Source organism: Struthio camelus, chromosome 16 (genome assembly GCF_040807025.1).
Source record: "Struthio camelus isolate bStrCam1 chromosome 16, bStrCam1.hap1, whole genome shotgun sequence".
NCBI lineage: Eukaryota > Metazoa > Chordata > Aves > Struthioniformes > Struthionidae > Struthio > Struthio camelus.
The window spans coordinates 18,612,811-18,632,347 of NC_090957.1; the positions used below are offsets into that span (position 1 = coordinate 18,612,811).

Consider the following 19,537-nt stretch of genomic DNA (forward strand, 5'->3'; position numbering starts at 1 on the left):
CAGGTGTCCAGTTCTTATGGTGCTGGTCTAATCCACATGGTGTTCTAGTTTACCTAGTAGCTTAAAACTTCAGCTATTAGACCAAGTCTGTGGTACTCTTCCCTATAGTAAATTTCTTGTAGTTATGCAAAAAAAAAAAAAAAAAGACTGCCTTCCAAGCTCTTCAGCTTCATTAAACGTCTCTTGCTAACTCTTTAAAAAAAATAAAGTGATGATGCTTACTGCTTTTCTGAGGCTACTCTGATACTTGCCTTTTGCTATGCAATGTTGCCCTTCCGAAGGGCAATCTCTAAGGCCTTCTGTCCATCTGTTTCTGTATAAATACCATCCCAATTCTTGTTAGAACAGAGATCAGCCCTAGTGTAAGGTTTCCATTAATGTGGTTGAGCAAAGGGCAAACAAACTGATAAATGGCTTCAAGATGGACTAAATACAAACTGCCTCTTGGTGACAAGATGTCTGTAAATACACCACTGGAACTCAAGGCTAACCTGATTAAAATGCGTAGTGTAAGGTCCTTCAGCAGCTAGTAAGTGAGGCAGTAAGTGTGTGTGAAAAAAGGTAATTGAACTGCAGTGTTTGCATAAACTACGCATGTGTAGCAGTCATTGCAATTACATCCCACTATTCCTTAAGCTATGAGGCATTGCTGTGGGCTGCGTGTGGTTTTTTGGGGGAGGGGAGCCTGTATGGCAGTCATCTTCAGACTTCACTCTTGCTTCAGTACTTTTGCCTCTTTTTCATGCACACATAACACAATAACATTGAATGCATGTTACTTTTCCTCTGCAGCTTATTGCAGTCCCTGTGGAAAAGCCTTTAAAACAATCTCATTACAAGCGCGTAGGGTACTGAACCTGGCGTAAGAACCATCCTGCAGGCTGGCTACAGTAACAAGCTCAAGTTTTTAAATATTCATGTAACTCTGAGGGGGAGGCATCAAAACTGGGTCAGAAATGCATTAAATGTATTAAGTGTCCTAGGCTGGAGGCTCTCCAGGTGTGTGTAAACAAAACGCCTTTGCTTAGTAGCAGACTCTGCGTGTTCTCCTTGGAGCTGCATCTCTAAACTTGTGCTTCAGCGTTCGGTGTGTTATTTGAGCTAAAGTGCCGTTCTCAGCACAGCGTCCAGAAGCGAGTCTAAAGCGCTGGCATAGAGTCTTACGGGCTTTGACAGCAGCAAGCCAGATACTGGTGTGAGGCAGCTCAAAGGCTTGCCCTGGAAGACCAGTGGATGAATGAACTCCTAAAGCTCAGGACTTGTGCCACTTCCTGGATTCGTTGCCTCTCTTTGAGGTTACGAATTAACAGGTGTATGGAACACAATGACTTAACTTTCAGCTAGATGAAGGAAAACCGTTAGCAAATATCTGCAGGCAGTGCTAATGTAGCATAGTTAGACTGAAAACTGTTCAACTCGTGGTTGTTGGTATAGCTGAATAAGTGATGCTGACCCTGTGTAAGTACAGGAAATCTGTCTTCAAACTCACTTTATAAAGGGCACAAATGACATCAAAGACTAATTTGGTTTGTGAGTTGTTTTACTGTTTTAAAAAGGTAATTGGCGTGATTGTCTCTGCCTCTACACTAAACCTTATCTCCCAGGTAAAATATCAATACCCAATTTTTGTGATTTTAGTTTCAGGGCCTGTCTCAGACTGTAGAAATGCCGAGTTTCCGTGGATCTGTTTTAGTGATGATACTACACTACAGAACAAGTTTCTTCTCTTGCCTTTCTGTAGGGGTGGGCTAACAAAGTAAAACTGTATTTGCTGTGCAGCAGAGTGAAGATGGTTAGTCTTGTCCTGTTACTGTGTATTCGACTTAAAACAAGTTGAGTTTTTGTGGGTTTAGGCCGACTGCCACACAGTTCTAGAGTGGGGGCGGGGGGGGGGGAACAAGTCTTATACACATGCATTCTCTGCATTTGAACTTAAATTGCATGAGTGAATGGGTTTGGAAAGTGAAATCTTGAGGCTCAAGTGACATGTCAGATGCTATTGCAGTCTGCTGTGTACAAATACCAACTTCAGATTATGCTGCCTCAATGTTTTATTCAAGGAAACTGGACACTTATTTTGGGAATTGCTCCAAAACCAAAGGTCTCCAACTGACATTGAAGTCAGCTGGAATCTAAGTTCATGTCTTAAAGCTGTTAGTTTGAAGCAGTTGGAGCAACAGTGATTTTTTTGTTGAACTAATGAGCTAACTGATGTCAAAGTAGCTCTAGTCCAGCATGGCACCTTCAAAAAAAACTTCAGTCTGGAGCGAACTTTCAAAGATGTTCCACAAATCCCTCAATTAGGGATTTATTTTCAGGAAATGGACAATTTTTGACTGCACCAGTATCAACATTGCTACTTGAATTGATCTTATCTTGTAAATGATCTCCTTTTTCTTTATGGGTGTTAACATACCACTAAGGCTTTTCCACTTCTTCTGCCCTGAATAAGTTTTTTTTTTTTGTTTGTTTGTTTGTTTTTAAGAGGAGTTGTTTTAACTGTTGCTCTTACTTCCAGGTGGATAAACTGGATGCATCGGAGTCTTTGAGAAAGGAAGAGGAGCAAGCTACAGAAACACAACCTATTGTTTATGGTACTATCTTAGTTCATGAGTTGTCAGAAACACATTTAGCTTATATGGGAAGCGTTGGTTTACACGCTTTTGCCCAAGGAAGTCCCCTGGCAATGGGAACTATCTTCACGTGAAACTAAGTAAAGCACAACGATAAGTAATCACATCTACGCTGTCTCCAAAGCAAAAGTCTCATAGATGACGGCTGTCTGTGTATTTAATATAGTTAATATGCTTGAACTGCAATTATAAGGCTGAAAGAGCTAGTCTGGCTACCATGTCTTAGCCTAACATGCTATGCAAACTACTTGGACTGTTTTATGGAAGTATCTTAACTAGCTGAAAATCTGATATTTGCCAAAGACTTAAATCTCCAGAATGAACCTATTCCATTGTAGCAAATGTGGCTTATGAGAATGCTTTAGAATGCGTTTCTGCGCTTTAGGGCTGGAGTCAGTCTGCATAAGGCACGCTGTAACACAGGACTCTGGCCTTAAACTAGGCTGAGTCCCTCACCTAATTGGAATAGTAAATGCTAATCAAAAACTAAACTGATTCGGGGACTGAGCAAGCTCGATGCCTGAGGAGAAGGAAGCTTTTTCCTTCTTTCTCCTCCCCAATAGCCTAAGAAATTAAACTACTTGCCCCTAGCGTAAAGAATCTGTCACTGTCCACATACTTCATAGCATGCTATCTGAAGCCCTACATTTTGCCTTTGAGGTCTTCTCTTCTGGGAAATACTCATTCTGGCTGCTAAGGTCTCTAAGCCAGGTCAGAAGGGAGTAATTGTCGAATGTACAAATGCTAATAGAGAAGCTGTAGTTCTGCTGACTGAACTCTTGGTACCTAAGAATACAGATGCAACTGTTCTGTCTTCCAGGTCAGCCACAACTAATGTTGACAGCAGGACCCAGTGTTGCAGTCCCTCCACAAGCACCTTTTGGCTATGGCTACACAGCACCTCCCTATGGGCAACCTCAGCCTGGTTTTGGGTACAGCATGTAAGGTGCAGCGCAAGTCAGTCTGGAGCTAGCATATTTTCTTACTGAAACTCCACCGTCCCTCCCCGCTTTAACTCATAACAGGGAAAAGCAAGAGTTCTGCCTCGTGTTCTTGTAACCTTTATTTCATGAAGGACTGTTTTTTCTAGCGCAAACTATTTGAATCACTTATGTTAAATCTCTTTCACATTCCATGTCATTTAGACTTTACTTTAAAAGGGGAATAGTTTAAACAACTTTGTTCAAGTGGGCTTTTGCAGGACTGCTTATTACCATTAAGTCTATTGTGAAGATTCTGATTTGCACTCTATAGTGTTAAACTCTAATATTGAATCTTAAGTTCATTGTATGTGAGCAGCTTACAGTACGTACTGTCTATTCTAAATGCATTTAAGTCTCACTGTATATTCGGAGAAAGCTAAAGCGAAGATACTTGTATTTGACCTTGCAAGACTGCTGACAAGAGACAACACTAATCAGCATATCCTTCCCTGGTTGGATTGCATAGCTCTAAAAATTTAAAAGTGCGTACAGACAACCTTGCCTGACTTCAAATGAGCAAAGTTTTTCCTTAACCTATGCAGGTTTCTCCAGTTATGCATATAGAAAATGCTAGTGTCTTTTTGCTCACTCCATATGTAACAGATGACCTTATGTTGTGCTGTATCCTGTGCTTTTGTGGGACATTCCATTCAGGAACAGAGCACCATGATTCCAATCTGTGTATTTACTAACCCTGCCCTGAGGTTTGTGTATGTTGGATATTGTGGTGTTTTAGATCACTGTTTTGAGTGTACAGAAGAGAGAATTCAAGCATATTGCTGTTCAGTTTTGTTTGTGCAATTTGAAATTACGCAATTTAAAAATAAATTACTGGACTGTGGACATGCTGCATAGTGGTAGCTTTACTTTTCTGTCTTGAAAAAGAACCTTCCAACTCCAACCAAGTATTACAGTGCTAGAAGTAGGAGGCATCCAAGTGCATACCTTCAAGGGGATAAGGGGCTGTTAGAATAGCAGCAATGGAGAGGACCAGTAACGGTGTCTTGCACTGAGGGGACGATTCAAGGAAAATATGTAATGCTTTTTCTAGAGAAAGATTATGCCAGACAGGAGAAAATAGCACTTTTCAATGGTTGGCTGCAGTGTAGTCAACTACTGCATCTGTGACCGGATGATATATTAGGATGGTGGTAGGGTGTGTCAGTTAAATTGAGATCATGTTCTAGGTGTGTAAGTTGCCTTAAAATATATTTAGCTTCAAATAAAATTGACTTAAATGTTTGTCCATGGATACTGTCATATTTGAGTGTAACAAATATTACAGGACTGTCCATACTGGTAATGGTTCCAGCCTTCTTAGCCAGGAGCCATCAGCCATCTTCAATGACAGGTTCCAGCTTTGCAGGCAAATCCCCTTTCTGCTTGCTCATGGGGGCTCCACGCTTGTTTTACGTGATCCTGGCGGTGGTGGCTGCAGGCATCTAACATGGCAGAACATGTAGGGGGCCTAACGTGCCACTGGATAGATCTAGTGCTGCTTTTCCTAAATGAGCTGCACTACCTAGAGTTGGAGTAGGAAGCACCAAATGTTCTCCGAGTCTTTGTGCTTAGTGGTTTTGGATCTCCCTGTAGCTGACAGGGAAGAGGGCCAGGTATGATCTTAACTGATCAAGAGTTTTGCAGATGGTGGCCCTCCTTGAGGAAGGCAGGTGACTTCTGACCTGTGGCAGGGGCACCAAGGGCTATTTTTCTTTCCGCTCTAAACAGGAGGCCAAATGACCGTGCCCTTCTACCTGGGATGAGCTAACTGCAAGATACTAGTACTGCTTCCCCCTCCCTTAATCTTCATGGAGACTCTGGTCATTAATTCAATTGCAAGTTAAATTTTTTTTTCTTTTTTCCCCAGGAGTGAGCTAGAGCAAAAGCTTGCAGGGAGTAGTGTCAGTCTTCATAAAAATCTTAAGTCTGAATAAGAGGTGTAACGTACAAATTCCCTCTCTACTCTTTGTATGTAAAACACTGGCATTTCAGCATTCCCCCAGTGTTCAGTCTGGGTTTGTGAATTTGGCGGACAAACCTTTCAGGCAATTCTTAGTACAGTTGCATTCCCATGAACTATGTTGTAAGAGAGGACAAAAGGAAGATTTGTCTGAGAGGCTGTAAAATGAGCGAGTTCAACAGCAGAATTCTTTAAAATTCTTCTTTAACTTTTTTGTTAAACTGTTACCAATAGAAACCCCCATCCAATTAGACAGGTCTAACTTGCCTTTTACAGTATCAGAGCTAAAATGGAGCTACAAGAGTAGCATCTACCCATCAGAAAACAAGACACTAAACACCACTGACTGTACATCAGGGTGAGCTGAACTCTGTCCAGTAACTTCTATATGTGAGTGTTTCCTTAAACCTTCCTTAGACCAAAGTCAAACAGGATGCAAGTTGGTTCCTACATGTCAAGCTGCTTCATATGTATGGGCAACTTCCTTATACCCTTATCTAAATGGGAACATTGATTGACCTGCTTGCAAATTTCTGCAAATAAAGTAGCTGCCTGAACACATCCAGAAGGAAGCACGGCTTGCACCTTCCCTCCAGAATTGTTTACTTGTTCCTAACCACGGGACTATAACTCTAGTTAAACTTGTTCAGTCTCTTACTGGTTACATGCTATTGCATCAGTTACCATATTAACAACTGTTTGTGTAGGCAGTAAGTTAGCTCCATCTATCCCCCTTTGTATTGGCACAATTCTTAACTGCTTTAGCAGCTAACCTAGCAGGTTAAAGAATGCATTAAAAAAAAAAAAAAACCCTCATGGAAGGTTGGGGGGAGCCTATCAATATAGCTCATGAGAAAGTCACCTGCACTTCCCTAATATTTCTATTTGGCCAGCAAAGCAGACAGTGTAAGATCTTTAATCATTTACACAATACAAAAAATAATAGGTTCCTTTTTAGTACAGGTAGTAACATCCTGCCAGTTCTACTCTTCTCAACTTGAGGCCTAGCATTTTCTTTCCCACTTTAGAAAGCAATATTGAAGATAAAGAAACTTATGAATGGCATTAATATTAAACTTTGTGAACTTGCATCTTATAACAAGTGGCTTTACTCAAAGGGTGTACCTTACTTATACTGAGAGAGCATCTGGAGAAAGAAAACCTGCAAACTTGGATTTTATTCTTTTGGTATTGTTGTATACTGTTACATTCACATTTCTTTGGTCCCTAGTTTAGAAGAGTTTCAGATGACCAGAAACTTTATCTATTATATCAGCTGGTCCTGGTCCGATACCAAGGACAGTTCTGGAACCTGGTGCTATTTGAGTACGGCCTGCATCTTGTATTAAACTCACTGTCAGTCCTAGCTGTTTAGCATCAGCAAGGAGCTGGATGAGAGTCTCTTCATCAGGAGCCTTGAGCACCACCTTAGGTTGTCCGCAGTACTCCCACTGTTTAAGGAGTTCAGGATTTCTTCTTTGAACTTGCTTGTAGGCAGAAACAGCAGCATGAGAACACTGCGCAGCTACTTTACCCTTTCCCATCTTCAAATCGTTACGGACAATCAGCACCATCTTGAACTCCCCAGACTCTCCCATGATGTTAGCTTCACTCCCCAGCTCATTTGGGGCTGCGGTCACCCTGGCTTTGGGCTGTTTTAGAAGTCTCCCGCGAATGCCCCATCCCAGGCATACTCCACATGCAACTCCAGCAATGACACTGAAGAGACCAGGCTTGGAAAGATAATCCATAGTGATGGATTTTGGAGACTGCTAGGGGAGTGGGGGGAGACAGAATTTATACTCTAGAGTTTTTCAGCTTCTGAAAGTGAGATTCTGAGGTCTGAAGTTCCAGGAGTACCTGGTTATTTATAAACAAACAAAAATTGTTAAGAAAAAGAAAGAGCTATTCCAGTTTCATGCATTGAGAAAGGATGCTCAGACACATCTTTGGTGTCTGAGGCCTTTTCCACCTTTCATGCTGACAGATTTAATTTCTACCCACAAAAATGCCACTGGTGGTGATGCATCATCCTACCAGCGATGCTCCTACTTAGGAATTTCAAGTAGAAGAAAATCAACCAACCAACCCACCCACCCACCCCACGGTTTACTTGAAAGCAACGCCCAGACAAACGAGAGAAGCAGTAGAGCAGATTTTTAGTCAATGCCCCAAATTAGCGCTCGTGTCAGTGACGCGGCCCCCGCGCCATCCCCGAGCCCGGCTGAGCGGGGCCGCCCTCCGCCCCGGCCGCTAGGGAGCCGCCAAGCCCTCCCGGGGCCTTGGGGAGCCGCTGAGGCCCCCCGTCCCCCTCCGGGGCCCCGTCGAGACCCCCCCCCCCGGGCCCCGGGGAGCCGCCGCCCCCCTCACCTGGGCTCGCGCCCCTCAGGCCGCCGCTGCCCCGCGAGCGCCACTCTGCCCGGCATCCGTCGCCCAGAGATGACGTCATCCACCACGTGCCCACCAGGAGCGGGAAAAGGGAGCGGGACGGGAAGTGACGTCGGCCGGTAGGCGGGAGGAGGGGGCGGGTTTGCTCCGCCTTCACTTCCGGGTTGGGCCGGGCCCAGCGGGAGCAGCCGGAGCAGAGCGCGGTGAGTGTGGCGCTGCGGGGCCGGGCCGGGCCGTGCGGGGGCCTCTCTGGCGGGCGGGGAGAGGCCGCGCCAGCCGCCCCCTCAGCGGGCCCCGCCCGTTCTCTCCGTCCCGTTCCCCCTCCCGCCCCAGCCCCCTCAGGGCCGCCTCAGCCGGGGGTCGCGTAGCGCCCCCCCCGTCTCCATGGTGACGGCGGCGGAGGGCCGCCGCTGCGTTGCTCCCGGTTCATCTCCCGCCTCCCCCCTCCCTCCCCCCCCCCGGGAGCCTCGGTTTGCTCGGGACGCTGCGAGTCGGATTGGGCAAAACCCTGGAAACCGTGCGAGAGGAAACTGCCCCGTGCTGGCCCCGCGGCTGATGACACAGGGAGAAACCGGCCCCGCTCGCTGCGGCGGTCCGGTGCCTGCGGCCGCTGCCCGCTTCCCCGGTGGAGACGCGTCCCGCTCTCCTCGCCGGTCGCTAGCTGCGTCCTCGGCGTCACGCCTCTTACCCTTCTTCCGACCGGCCAGCTGTCCGTGGCTCGTCTTATGGGCTTGGGTGGTGAGGCCCCGATCCATGAAGATACTGGGTGCCTTGTTTCTGTCGATGGAAATAAAACGTCTCGGTTCGTTTGCGTATCTTGTTCTTAATTTTCTGGCTGGTGTTGTTTAGTGGCTACAGCAGGCAGTGAAGCAATGAGACTCCTGTCTTGTTCCGGTTTTGCTACTTGGACGTTTGATAAGTCGTTTCAGTCGGTTGAAGGAAGGGATATGAAATTGTTTGACAGTGACAGTTTGTCTGTAAAGTACTGTGAATGCAGGTCATCCGCTTGGAAGTGCGTGTGCGAATCTTCAGGGTTCTCTCCTGTCCTTGTTTTCTCTCCTGCATGCGATTATGCTTACGAACGAGTGGTTATCGTGGTTTAGTTAACGTTAATTATATGGGTTGTGCACTTTGAGATGGGAGGGGGTGTGACATTACTCTCTTATACCTTGAAGCACACAAATTTTGTTTGAGCTGTGGCTTTTGGTCCTGTTTTACTGTTAGGACTTCTGCTCACCTGAGGTTGTTTAACTCCACTTCTTGCCAAATAGCCTGCTGGGGTTCTGCCGCTGTGTGGCATCTTATGTTATTATAGTATAGGAAATATAAAGTTTTTAATGCGTTAGTTTACCCTTTTAAAGGGGCTACGGGGCTATGTAACGTCACTCCTCTTTCTTTCCGTCCGCTTTTTCTGCAGCATGGGGGTGAACCCTTCTGTTCCTTACTAGTCGTAAGTGACAGTTGCAATGATTGCTTCATCTCATGTTTTTAGATGAACTTGAAAAAACGTGTTTCCATTTATGCAACCAGAGATGAGCACCACTTATTAATTTGAGCTAAGCTTCTTGCCCTACTTAGCAACTGAAGTCAATGGTACTTGTAATTTTTGTGGGAAGGGCTAGGAGAGGGCTTTCTAGCTTTTAAGTGGGAGGCAGCACTGAGAAAGGTGAATATACTGGAAGCAAGCATTGGCTTAAAGCTGAAATGATTGCACTATTTCCACTTTAAAGCTTTTTTTCCCCTGTGGTTGTAGGCTATATCTTCTGAATCTATCATAACTATTTCTGATTACATCTTGTGGATGCCTCTCACTAGAATGTTCTGTGTAATTAATGTGTATTTAAAGATCTGCTCTCGTTTCTTAATGATTATCGGATTATCGGGGGAAAAATGTATTGTCAGCTGCTCTTTTTGTTTGTTTTTTTTGTTTGTTTTTTAAACGAATATATTGGTGTGTGGTGGAACCTTAGTATCCTATTCCTAATCAACAGATGTGTTTTGGGTTGTTTTCCACTTCAGAATAGACAGCGTTCTTGGAGAGCACTGCCATTTGATTTTGTTTAAACCCTCAATAACTTGTCTGTCACTAACGGTTCATAAGTTTCTTCTCTCTCCACCAGGAATGTAAGCGCACTTTTTTCTCCTGTCATTGGGAGTCAAAGATTTTTGAATTGGCCTCTTGTTCTCATCTTGACAGGCTTCTGGTGTATAGTAGGACTGGGCCAGTCTTTTTCTGGTATAATTACTACAGAAAACAAATTATTATCTGCAAGTTAGACCTTTAACTTCTGTTACCAGTGGAGAAATGTTAGCTGCCTGGACTTTGCTATTCTGCCAGAACAAAGGGCACAGCCTTGAAGCTCTTGCAACACTTAGCTTTTTGTATTGCTGTAGCAGGTCAGAATTGCAGTCCTGGGGCAGTACCTTACTGGTTTGATATTGCACTGACTAGATGGACCCAGAAGACAATAAGATGTTGTTTGTGAGGCGGGCAATTGTTTAGCATATTTCCAACTTCTTGAAAGAATATTCTTTCAACCTGCGAGACTCTAACTTTGCCTGTGTGATCCCCTTCGTAGGGACAGAGTATTTGCATAGAACGGCTAAGGTGGCTCCATGCCTTCTTAGTGTAACCTGAATTGGTTGAACTTAGAGACTGGTAACGTCTCTGAGGAAGAGAGTAAAAGTCTCAAGTGGCAGCAGGAGAATGTTTCGGCTCCTGTTTTCTGTGGGGTCTGTTGGCGCTTCTGTTCATTCCCTTTCATTTACGCTGTACCTCAGAAGTAGCTCATCTTATGGAAATAGCGCTCTGGCTTTAACGACTGAGCAGGCTCAAGCATCTTCTTTCAGGGGAAACCTTCTGCCACCATTTAGAAAGATAGGATAGAGCCTAAGTTCTCGCCAAATCTGCGTTTTCTGCCAGCTGCTGGAGGAGCCCAAGATGGGGATCCTTAAGGCTGTGGTTATACTCTTACTTTTGCTAACTCTTGGCTTGTTTCTAGTTAGATTTTACCTAGCTTTTTCTGGGCAGTATGTATTGTCATCCTGCAACAATTCCTGTGGCGTTTCTTGCCTCTGTGTCCTTTGGAAGTGCCAGGAAGCTGATGGTGGTGAGCTTGACTGCCACCTTCTGCATGCATAATGCAGCCTGAGGGCTCTAGGCCAAACACTAATCTTGGCAGGTAGCATGTGCATGAACTGCTGTATAGCTGTCTGAAACTGGGGATGCGAAAGATACCGCGTCTCTTTAGTCACCTGAATGTTGTGTTCTTTTTTCCTGTGCTGTGGTGCACCTCTCTCCAAAGCCCTTCTCTCTGCTCATATCGGTGTTTCCTAGTCATCAGTCTTGGTGAGAGGGCTTTTTGGACATATGTGACATGTCTTCACCGTGAGGTACCTTATACACAGCACTGATCAGTGCTGTGTATAAGTACTTGTCACTGAATCCCTGTTTGAGAGAGGGCGTGAAGTACAGAAGGAGCTTGTTGTAATGCTGTCTAATTTAAAATATGTCTGGATATAGTTGCGTTGAAGTTAGCATAGCAGCACAGAAGTAACACTGAGGACGTCTCCTCAGGTCACCTTCTCAAAAGCATGTGTCACCCTCTGGGGCAATCTCGGAGTGGGTTTCTTAGCAGCCTGCTGAGTGTTATCGCAGTCAGCAGAGGAGCAGTTTTGTTCTGTGATCTGCATCCCAGGCTGTTGCAAAACTGATCTGTGAGCTGCATTGTGGCGTGTCACAGTGTTCATATTCCCAGTTATTTTAATTTCCTGTATTTTAGTTAAACCTTTTTCTTTTGTGGTGATCTCTTGCTGAAACTTCCAAAGGCCTGCACGCCCTGAATTTTGTCTTCCCTATCATCTTCCATACGTTTTCATCCATACGTTAGGTACTGACTCTCTCTCCTATCATACACCTGATTCTAGTGCTGGAGGGCCAACCATCAATGTTCGTGTGTCACCAGAGAGAATCCACTGGAGAGAACGGTTTGATATATATGGCTTTAATGGCAGGATTAGAATTTTTAATAACCTCAAAAGAAAAATGCACAACTTCCCTGAAGCTAATGTGACAACAACATTAAATTATTCTTTCCTAAAGGGCGTCCAAAGTCTTTTTGGAAAAACAGAGATTTTTAACTCTAAATTGTAAGATGACTTTTTTTGAAGCTATTGATAGCCTAGCTATCTGGCTAGGATTTGGAAAATAGGTCTGGTGTACAGAGGCATAACCCACAAAATGAAGCCTGTGGTCTTTAACTAAATTACTTGCCCTTTCCTTTGAGGGATTAAACTATTTTAGTTAGAAAAACATTTTTAGCATGGGAATAAGTGTGCTCGTGTCAAAGTTACCCATTATAGATAAAACTGTGGAGATTTTGACCATCTTTCAGATGTGTCCTAATTTGTTTTAATTGAATGCCTCCCATGAGTGTTAAAGAACTGGAAAAAAAATCAAGCAGTTACTTTTTATATTTTCTGTGGCTTTTAGGAAAGTTACTAACCTTCAAGTTAGGGACTTTTGTCAATTTTGTGTCATGTGATGAATGGTATTATCTTACTCCATAGGGACAGGAGGTTTGGAAGAGCAGTCACTTTGGTCTTGAATGTCTACAGAGCTGAGGATATAGTTGTCTGTTCCATTGGCTTCAAATACAGAAGAAGTAGCGAAGAGCGAAAAATAGCTGTACGGAGCTGACGGGGTATGTAATGTTTCACTTCAAGACTGATCTTATCCTTTACCTAAACGTGTTCGTGTACAGGCGATCTTTGACTTTTGAAGGAAAGTGCTCTCAAAACTCTTACTCTGCCAAGAAACTGTTAACTCATTCCCTGTGGAAATTGTTGCCTCTGTAGGGTATTTGATATCCGTAACAAAACCGTATCACAGATGTGTAAAGCTCTCTAGTTTAGTGCTGTCACTTATACACCTGTGAAAGCCTGATTTTTACTCTTTTGCCGTCTTTATTGTAAACGAAGAACAGTGATGGACAGGGAAAGGAAGGAATGGCGCTATCGGAAAAGTTGAGGAGAAGGAAGCAGCAGGATCTGGACAGGGTTGGGGCATGTGGGTTAGAACGTGAGAAGTGGCAAAAGACCAAAAATGCTGTGTTGGTAAGGCATCTGGGAGATAACACCAACGAAATGGGCTAAGCTGTAAGTCTGCCCAGCTCTTGGTTCAACTAGCTGTGTGATTTTTTTTTTTAGAGCTGGGAGTCTAGGTTCCAGGGGTTGTTGGGGGTAAGAAGTGATGAGAATCAGCAATTCTAACAATGTCTGGGAAAGCAGTGAGTTCCTTAAAGTAGTTTAACAGCTTCCAGCCCAATGGAAAAGACTCCTCAAAAAATCCTTAGCGTGAAACGTGCCCACACTCTGCTCCCTTGGTAAGAGTGCAAACACGCAACTGCATTGTCTGAAAGCTGGTTCTTTTTAGGTAAGTGCCAACACCAGGTGCATCAGCAGCTTGCCCAGAACCTCAGAAAGGAAAGACTCTTAATCCTCTTCCCTGACTATAGACTGCAGTAATTGCAGTGCTGAATTTTGTTGTGTTCTGGTGCTCTAATAGCTTGTTATAGTTTCACTTACACTGTGAGGTGCCAGCCGCAGTTATGATAGGCCTTTTTGTTGTCTGATTTACATTTTGACTAGCAATAATTGTCTCTTTATACTTAATGCTGTGGATCGCGCTAATCTGAATAGTGTTTTGTGAGCTGTTTGTTCAGCCTTACAAAGAAGTTCTTGTGTGAGCACAGCTCTAACGAGTGATCTAAGCGACTCTGATATGAAAAATAACAAAAGTTGTTTTCCTCGTTCTTTTATTGTAGATAGTTTGTTTGCTGGTAACTACGCTGTGTTGGGCAAATTTCTTTTTAGGTATGGACTGCCTGTCTCTTTCCATGCTTGTAAGAAGTGTGGGTCTGTTTAGCAACTGGGATTCGGTTTCCTCTGGTGACCTCTCTCAGACTTTGAGTAGAGTTGAGAAAGTGGATTCAGCTAACCAAGGATAGCTGTCCATTTTGGGTCAGTCTCCTGCTCCAGTAACTTATTAATCTCTGCAGGGAGACGTTGGTACAGGACTGGTGATTCTGATAGGCCTCAAACAGGTCAACAGGGCAGAAAGCTAAGCTTGTTGGATGCGCATCCTCCCATTTCTTACACTAAGATGCTTATAGTCTAATCGGACTTTGATAAACAAAGAAGTCCTTTCTGAAACCAGTAAGGAGTCAATTTCTGAATTGCGGCCCTTTCAGACTTGCCCTCCGAGTCCTGAATCTCCATGTCAACCATGCTCTTAAATATGAGTGTGCAGAGCTTTTCTGCAGTGTGGATAAACTTTGGGACCTTCTTGAAAAGTATTCACCCCATACTAGTGTGCAAGGAGATTATTTATCTGATTTCCTGTAAACATTGGCTTGTGTACTTGAGGTAGCGTTATGCAAAGCTAATCCCAGATTAGTGCCTTTCCAAGCAGGCAGGGTAAAACTGGCTGAGTTAGGGGGGCTTACAGAAGCTGTAATATATATTTAACGATGCACCTGGGATCCTTGGAGACTAAATATCTTACTAGTACATAAAAATCATCAGTGGACTGAAGTGGAGTTCAGTTCATGTAGAAGGGAGTGTTGCTCACAGCCTGGATTTTAGCATCAAACCTGGAGAGCGGTTTGTGTTGCAGTAAATTTACTTTCTTGAAAAGTAGTTAAGCTGAATGCAAAGGCCAAACCATTGGACGCATCTCTTTTGAGGGCTGAATTTGCAAAAGGATGAACTTAAAAATGCAGGACCTGTGGCTTCCACCTAAGCTTTTTTAAATGGATGTTTATAATACTTAAGCCTATAAAATGTGGCTGAAGTTCCCTAAGCTAGGACTTTTTTTTTAGTTTGGCTATGCGCAGAACAGCTCTGATGGCTTTTGCTTTCTAAGAAAAGGGGATCTTTCTGTAAGCATCAGGCTTTCCCACTGTGGATATCCAATTTAAATATTTCCTTTTGCAACTTGAGCTTTGCATATGTAAATATGAGTGTGCAATTTTATATATGTTTGTAGATATATGTTGTGTATGTATATGCACACATATGTGTGGATATGTATATAAATCATATATAACCACTAAGTGCAGTTACTAGAAACAAAATACCGCACCATCTTCAGTGACTTACTGCCCAGATGAAATTAAGAGATGGTTAAACATCTGATCCTTGTATCACTGTAGCAACTGGCCTGTTATCCTCAACTAAGCTCTAGCGTAACTCCACCGACTTCTAGGGTGGCAAGCTGAAATAAAACTGATCTGAGAGGAGGAGGAGGTTCACAGCTCCTCTGGTGTATGACCAGCAGTTTGGATCAAGCCCTTGATAGCGGGTGAGCAGAATGATGCTGCCGAGCTGCTACTGTAGCAGGTCAGTCCTCTGTTATCCTTTGGTTGATTATGGAGCCTTTCAGCATTTTTCAGAAGCAAACTTTTGCAAGACCGTTTTACGGTTTCCTGTTGGTGTTGGTCTTTTGGGGCCACAAATTCAGTTTCACTGAACAAAAATTGTAACATGCAAGAGATTAGTTTCTGCTAGTTTGTTTAACTAGCTATAGTTATATTTGTGTTCATTTAATTTCAGGAAAAAGCTATTGGAGGAAGGACTCCTTCCTGAGACCTTGATGCCTTTTGACTATTGGGTTTTAGGTAAAAACCCTTTTAATAATCACGTTCTAGCTAGCAATTTTATCTGTATCACAGGTAATGCACAAGGACTGTACCTACACTGCAGTGTTGCTTCTTGCAGCGTTTTTTGTCTCTCACTTCCTTTGCTTAGAGTTCATTTCTTCTCTCTGCATACAATTTTTTATGTTTAGAAGAACATCTGTCTAAAACTGAATTGTGAAACCCAGTAAATATGAAACAAATACAGTACCCAACATCTTCTAATGATTTAAAAAAAAAAAAAAAAGACAAAGCGATTGTGGCCTGAGTCAAAGGGAAGATCTCACTCCTGTTTACCAAGCGTGAGTTACTGCTCAGCTCTTAAGCCGTATTTATAACATAAAGCAAAGGGGAAATGTTTTTGCCTTAAAACTTTAATTTCCTCAACTGAATGGGATAGGTTATATAAACCTATCATTTTAATATTGCACTACTTTCCTTTCCAACGTAAGAAGCCTAACAAAAACTATAAATCACATTTTGCTTACAACGAGAAATGTAAGGCAAATAAGATGTCTTATTTTTGTGGGACTCTTCTTCCAAAATAAAATCCAGAAACTATTTTGATTCAAGAGGAGACTTTTAAAGCAAGGAGTCTGACTGGCTACTTTCTCTGTGTTTGATTGCATAAGAATTGTCAACTGTTCAGGGTTTCTTTTTAAGGGGGGGCGGGGGGGCTCGGTCTTGCAACGTTCTGTTTTAAGCTGCCCTCCCACTTTGTTGCCTTTACTCTCCTGAAAAAGGAGAACTACATTTCTTGGGCTTTTTAAGGCTGAAAAGATGTCAGTACGGAGAAGCTAGCAGAGAGAATGTATACTTTTCAAATAGCTTTCCATCAGACAACTGACAAGCTTTCCTTTTCTGGTTTAGAGATGTTAGACTGAACAAAATGAGATGCAATTCTGTCTTAGTTACTATACTGAGGGTTTTATTTATTTATTTTTTTTTAAGTTGTGAGGTTTTTGATATCTTCTTGCACACTATCTGGAGGTTAGGTGCCAGAATAGATGCTTTTTAGTATGAGAATAGCTTCAGTTAGAATTTTAGGGTTAGTGTAGATCTCTTGTATTTGATCTTCATACTTGGCTTTGCATCTTTCACTGCAGAGCCAGTTGAGAACATACTGCAACAGGTAGCTGCAGGGGCATCTGTAGCTGCTGCCTGTGCTATGCTTCAGTTTTGGACAATTTCTGACTACTATACAAATTCTGGCAGAAGTAGCAAATCTTAAGATTCTCTTTCAGGATTGAACTGAAGCCTGTATGAAGCTCTACTGCTTCTTCAGCCCAAACAGTGGGCTGATTAATAGGAGGGATTGTTTAACAAGCTTTCCCTCTGTTGTTAAAAGTGAGGGAGTCTTTTCATTTAAGTGAAAAAATTAGGTTTTTGTAGGTGGAAATGTTTTAAACTCTGTCATTGTGGGAATTAAATCACTTTCTCCTTTTTAATGCTGTAATGCAGGATTACTGTGATTTGGATTTGGAGAGCTGCTGGATGTTTGCCTGTATCCTTGGAGTGTAGAGTAAATGGAGTCTTGATAACCAGGGATGGAGACGTTATGCTTTTTGTTTTTGTTCTCCTGTTAGATTCTTTTACGATTGATCTATGAAATGGCAGAAAATGGAACAGACTGTGACCAGAGACGCATAGGAATGATCAAAGAACAGCACAATGGAAACTTCACAGGTAGGTGGGAAATCACGTAGTGTTCTCAGCTAGCTAACTTGGTGTGTACAGTGGCCAGCACAATACTCAAAAAAGATTTTTCTCTTGGTGCAGCTTATTCCTGAGTAATGTAAAGGGAGAAACTGTATCAATCTTAAACTTTAATCATCTATAAATCTGAAGTCAATAGAGTTTATGTATCATGGAATAGTTTAAGCTGTGTATTTCCGTTAAGTTTCTCTTGAACTCTCTTCTCCCTTCAGAGTTCTTATTCCGCAGTTCTTATGCATGTGAACCCTATAAAGCTGGCTGGGGGTACCAATAGGGGCTGCAACAGAACTGTGAGCTAAAAAGCTAAACTCGGTTGGCAAATATGTGGCTTTAGAAGTCAGGCTATACAGCCCCACCCTTTGGCACTGAAGAGCTAGTACTTGGTAATAAACTTACACTGGGAGAAATCCAATTTTAGTTTCCCAATTTCTAGCTTTTATGTTGACATTTAGCTTCACTATAATTCATCATTTTCAAGGATAAATTACTAACGGAACAATTAACTACATCTTCCTCCTCACATCTGCTTTTCTTACTGGTATGTCTGAAGTAGGCTAAGATTAATGCTTAAGGCCCATGAAAAATAACCTGAGAACATTTTATGAAGTGCCTTGTATCACTGAATATCTGCACTGTGTGGTAATAGTGTAAAAATGATACATCTTTGTTTCCTATCACCTTTGAATGTGTCGATTCCATATTTAAGTTTTGTAACTGTTTTTTCAGGGTGTTTGCTGTCTTAGACCACTGTCTCTTGTGATCTTTGGGTTTTATGACTTTGTATATTTTTAATAATGTTGAAGCATTTCAATTAGATGCATTAAGAGAAAATGTAGAGAACAGGAATTTTTGAAGCCAAGAGTGTGGCAAGAATCAAAGAGGACCTGGATATGTGTGTGTATGGAACAAATCAGAGCCTTCTACTTAGAGTCTTAAATCAGTTTGTGGCTCTGAGGAAATATGGGTATTATCTAGTTCTGGCCACTGTAGGATTTTTGTGAGTTCATCTAAAGTAACTGATGCTTCCAGCTAAAGAATATGAAATCAAATGGGCCATGTGACTAATGAGGTATGCAATTTCTTTGTAAATACTAGCATCTGATAAGGCAGCATGTTTCAATTACTGGAATAAAAGACTGAAGTCATACCGCCTGGTTTACAGTACTATAGGGATTTGGATTAGAGTCATATTTTTAAATGCAACAGCTTCATATGAATTTAAGATTTATGAATATTAATGCAATGCTTTAAATGTATACAAAACAGAATGCATATATTTTGACTTTACACGTAGAAAGAAATAAACAGGTTTGGTGTGTTTGAATACAAGAGTTTCATTTTTTTATTTTATTTTTTTACTCTTTCATGATCCTTTTCTCTTATTTCAGAAATTTTTTTAAGTATAAAAATTACCACCATTTATTAGACTGGTAACCTTTCAACGAGCCTTTCTCATCCAAAAATGCCTAGGGACTTTGTTCATTTTGACCTCATTGTGACCACAAAATAACAAATTTTTATTAGAAAAATCTTTCATCTGGACTTGTATTGTAGCATACGGTTATTGGTGTTACAGTCATGTTGGACACTGAAATTTTATTCATATAACCACATTGTGGCAGTTAAAAGTAACCGAATGTATAGTGTCAGTCCAGCGAAGGACTGTGGTATAAAAGCAGGCCCTTCTCGTGGGAGCACTTCCTGTCTGGTGGCCTCATTTTGGAGGAACTGAACAGAGTGACAAGGCTTAACGTAGCCTGAGGATCCTGACCAGGAGGATAGATACTATTATCCAGTTACATGGCGACTGAAGTGTATAAAGAGCACGTGTAATTCAATCTAGTTCGATTGGAGAAGTCTAAGAATAGTTTTGGAAGAGGACCAAATTCAGAAGTTCAAAATAAAATGTGGTCTCTGCAGTGGGTAATAGAGATGCACTTGACCTAGTACATTAGCTGATTGCATAAAAACTAATACATTGCTAGACTTCTTGCACCCTGGGCCAATTAGATTCTTGAATGGTTGTAAGCTACATGGAAGAGAAAAAGATACTGTCCCCCCCCTTTGCTGGGGGTCACCTCTTATTTCTTATGCTCTTGGAGGAAATGCTTTGTGAGGGGCAGAAAAGATAACTGGGAGCTCACATAAACTTTCTAACAA

The 19,537-nt window shown here is 42.4% G+C and overlaps 3 protein-coding genes across 16 annotated transcripts in view; 2 read left to right on the top strand and 1 right to left on the bottom strand.

Annotated features, from left to right (window-relative positions):
* The window catches only part of CLTC (clathrin heavy chain), a 34,064-nt gene extending 29,605 nt beyond the window's left edge, over positions 1-4,459 (top strand). For both annotated transcript variants that reach the window (XM_068909725.1, XM_068909724.1), the window contains 2 exons: positions 2,519-2,594; positions 3,454-4,459. In XM_068909725.1, the coding sequence (XP_068765826.1) occupies positions 2,519-2,594; positions 3,454-3,578 (201 nt within the window). In that variant the 3' untranslated portion in view covers positions 3,579-4,459. The remainder of the gene's footprint in view (positions 1-2,518; positions 2,595-3,453) is intronic.
* Positions 4,460-6,724: 2,265 nt separating this feature from the next.
* On the bottom strand, positions 6,725-8,071 carry PTRH2 (peptidyl-tRNA hydrolase 2). The gene is made up of 2 exons (XM_068909750.1): positions 7,947-8,071; positions 6,725-7,436 (listed from the first exon to the last, which is right to left on the bottom strand). The coding sequence occupies exon 2, from the start codon at positions 7,325-7,327 to the stop codon at positions 6,809-6,811; it is 519 nt and encodes a 172-aa protein (XP_068765851.1). The 5' UTR covers positions 7,328-7,436; positions 7,947-8,071; the 3' UTR covers positions 6,725-6,808.
* Positions 8,048-19,537, top strand: part of VMP1 (vacuole membrane protein 1) — a 70,139-nt gene continuing 58,649 nt past the window's right edge. For 2 of the 13 annotated variants that reach the window (XM_068909738.1, XM_068909742.1), the window contains exons 1-4: positions 8,065-8,167; positions 12,534-12,667; positions 15,579-15,643; positions 17,248-17,347. In XM_068909738.1, coding sequence (XP_068765839.1) covers positions 17,272-17,347 — 76 coding nt within the window. In that variant the 5' untranslated portion in view covers positions 8,065-8,167; positions 12,534-12,667; positions 15,579-15,643; positions 17,248-17,271. The other 11 variants (XM_068909736.1, XM_068909746.1, XM_068909740.1 and 8 more) reach the window with 9 other exon arrangements.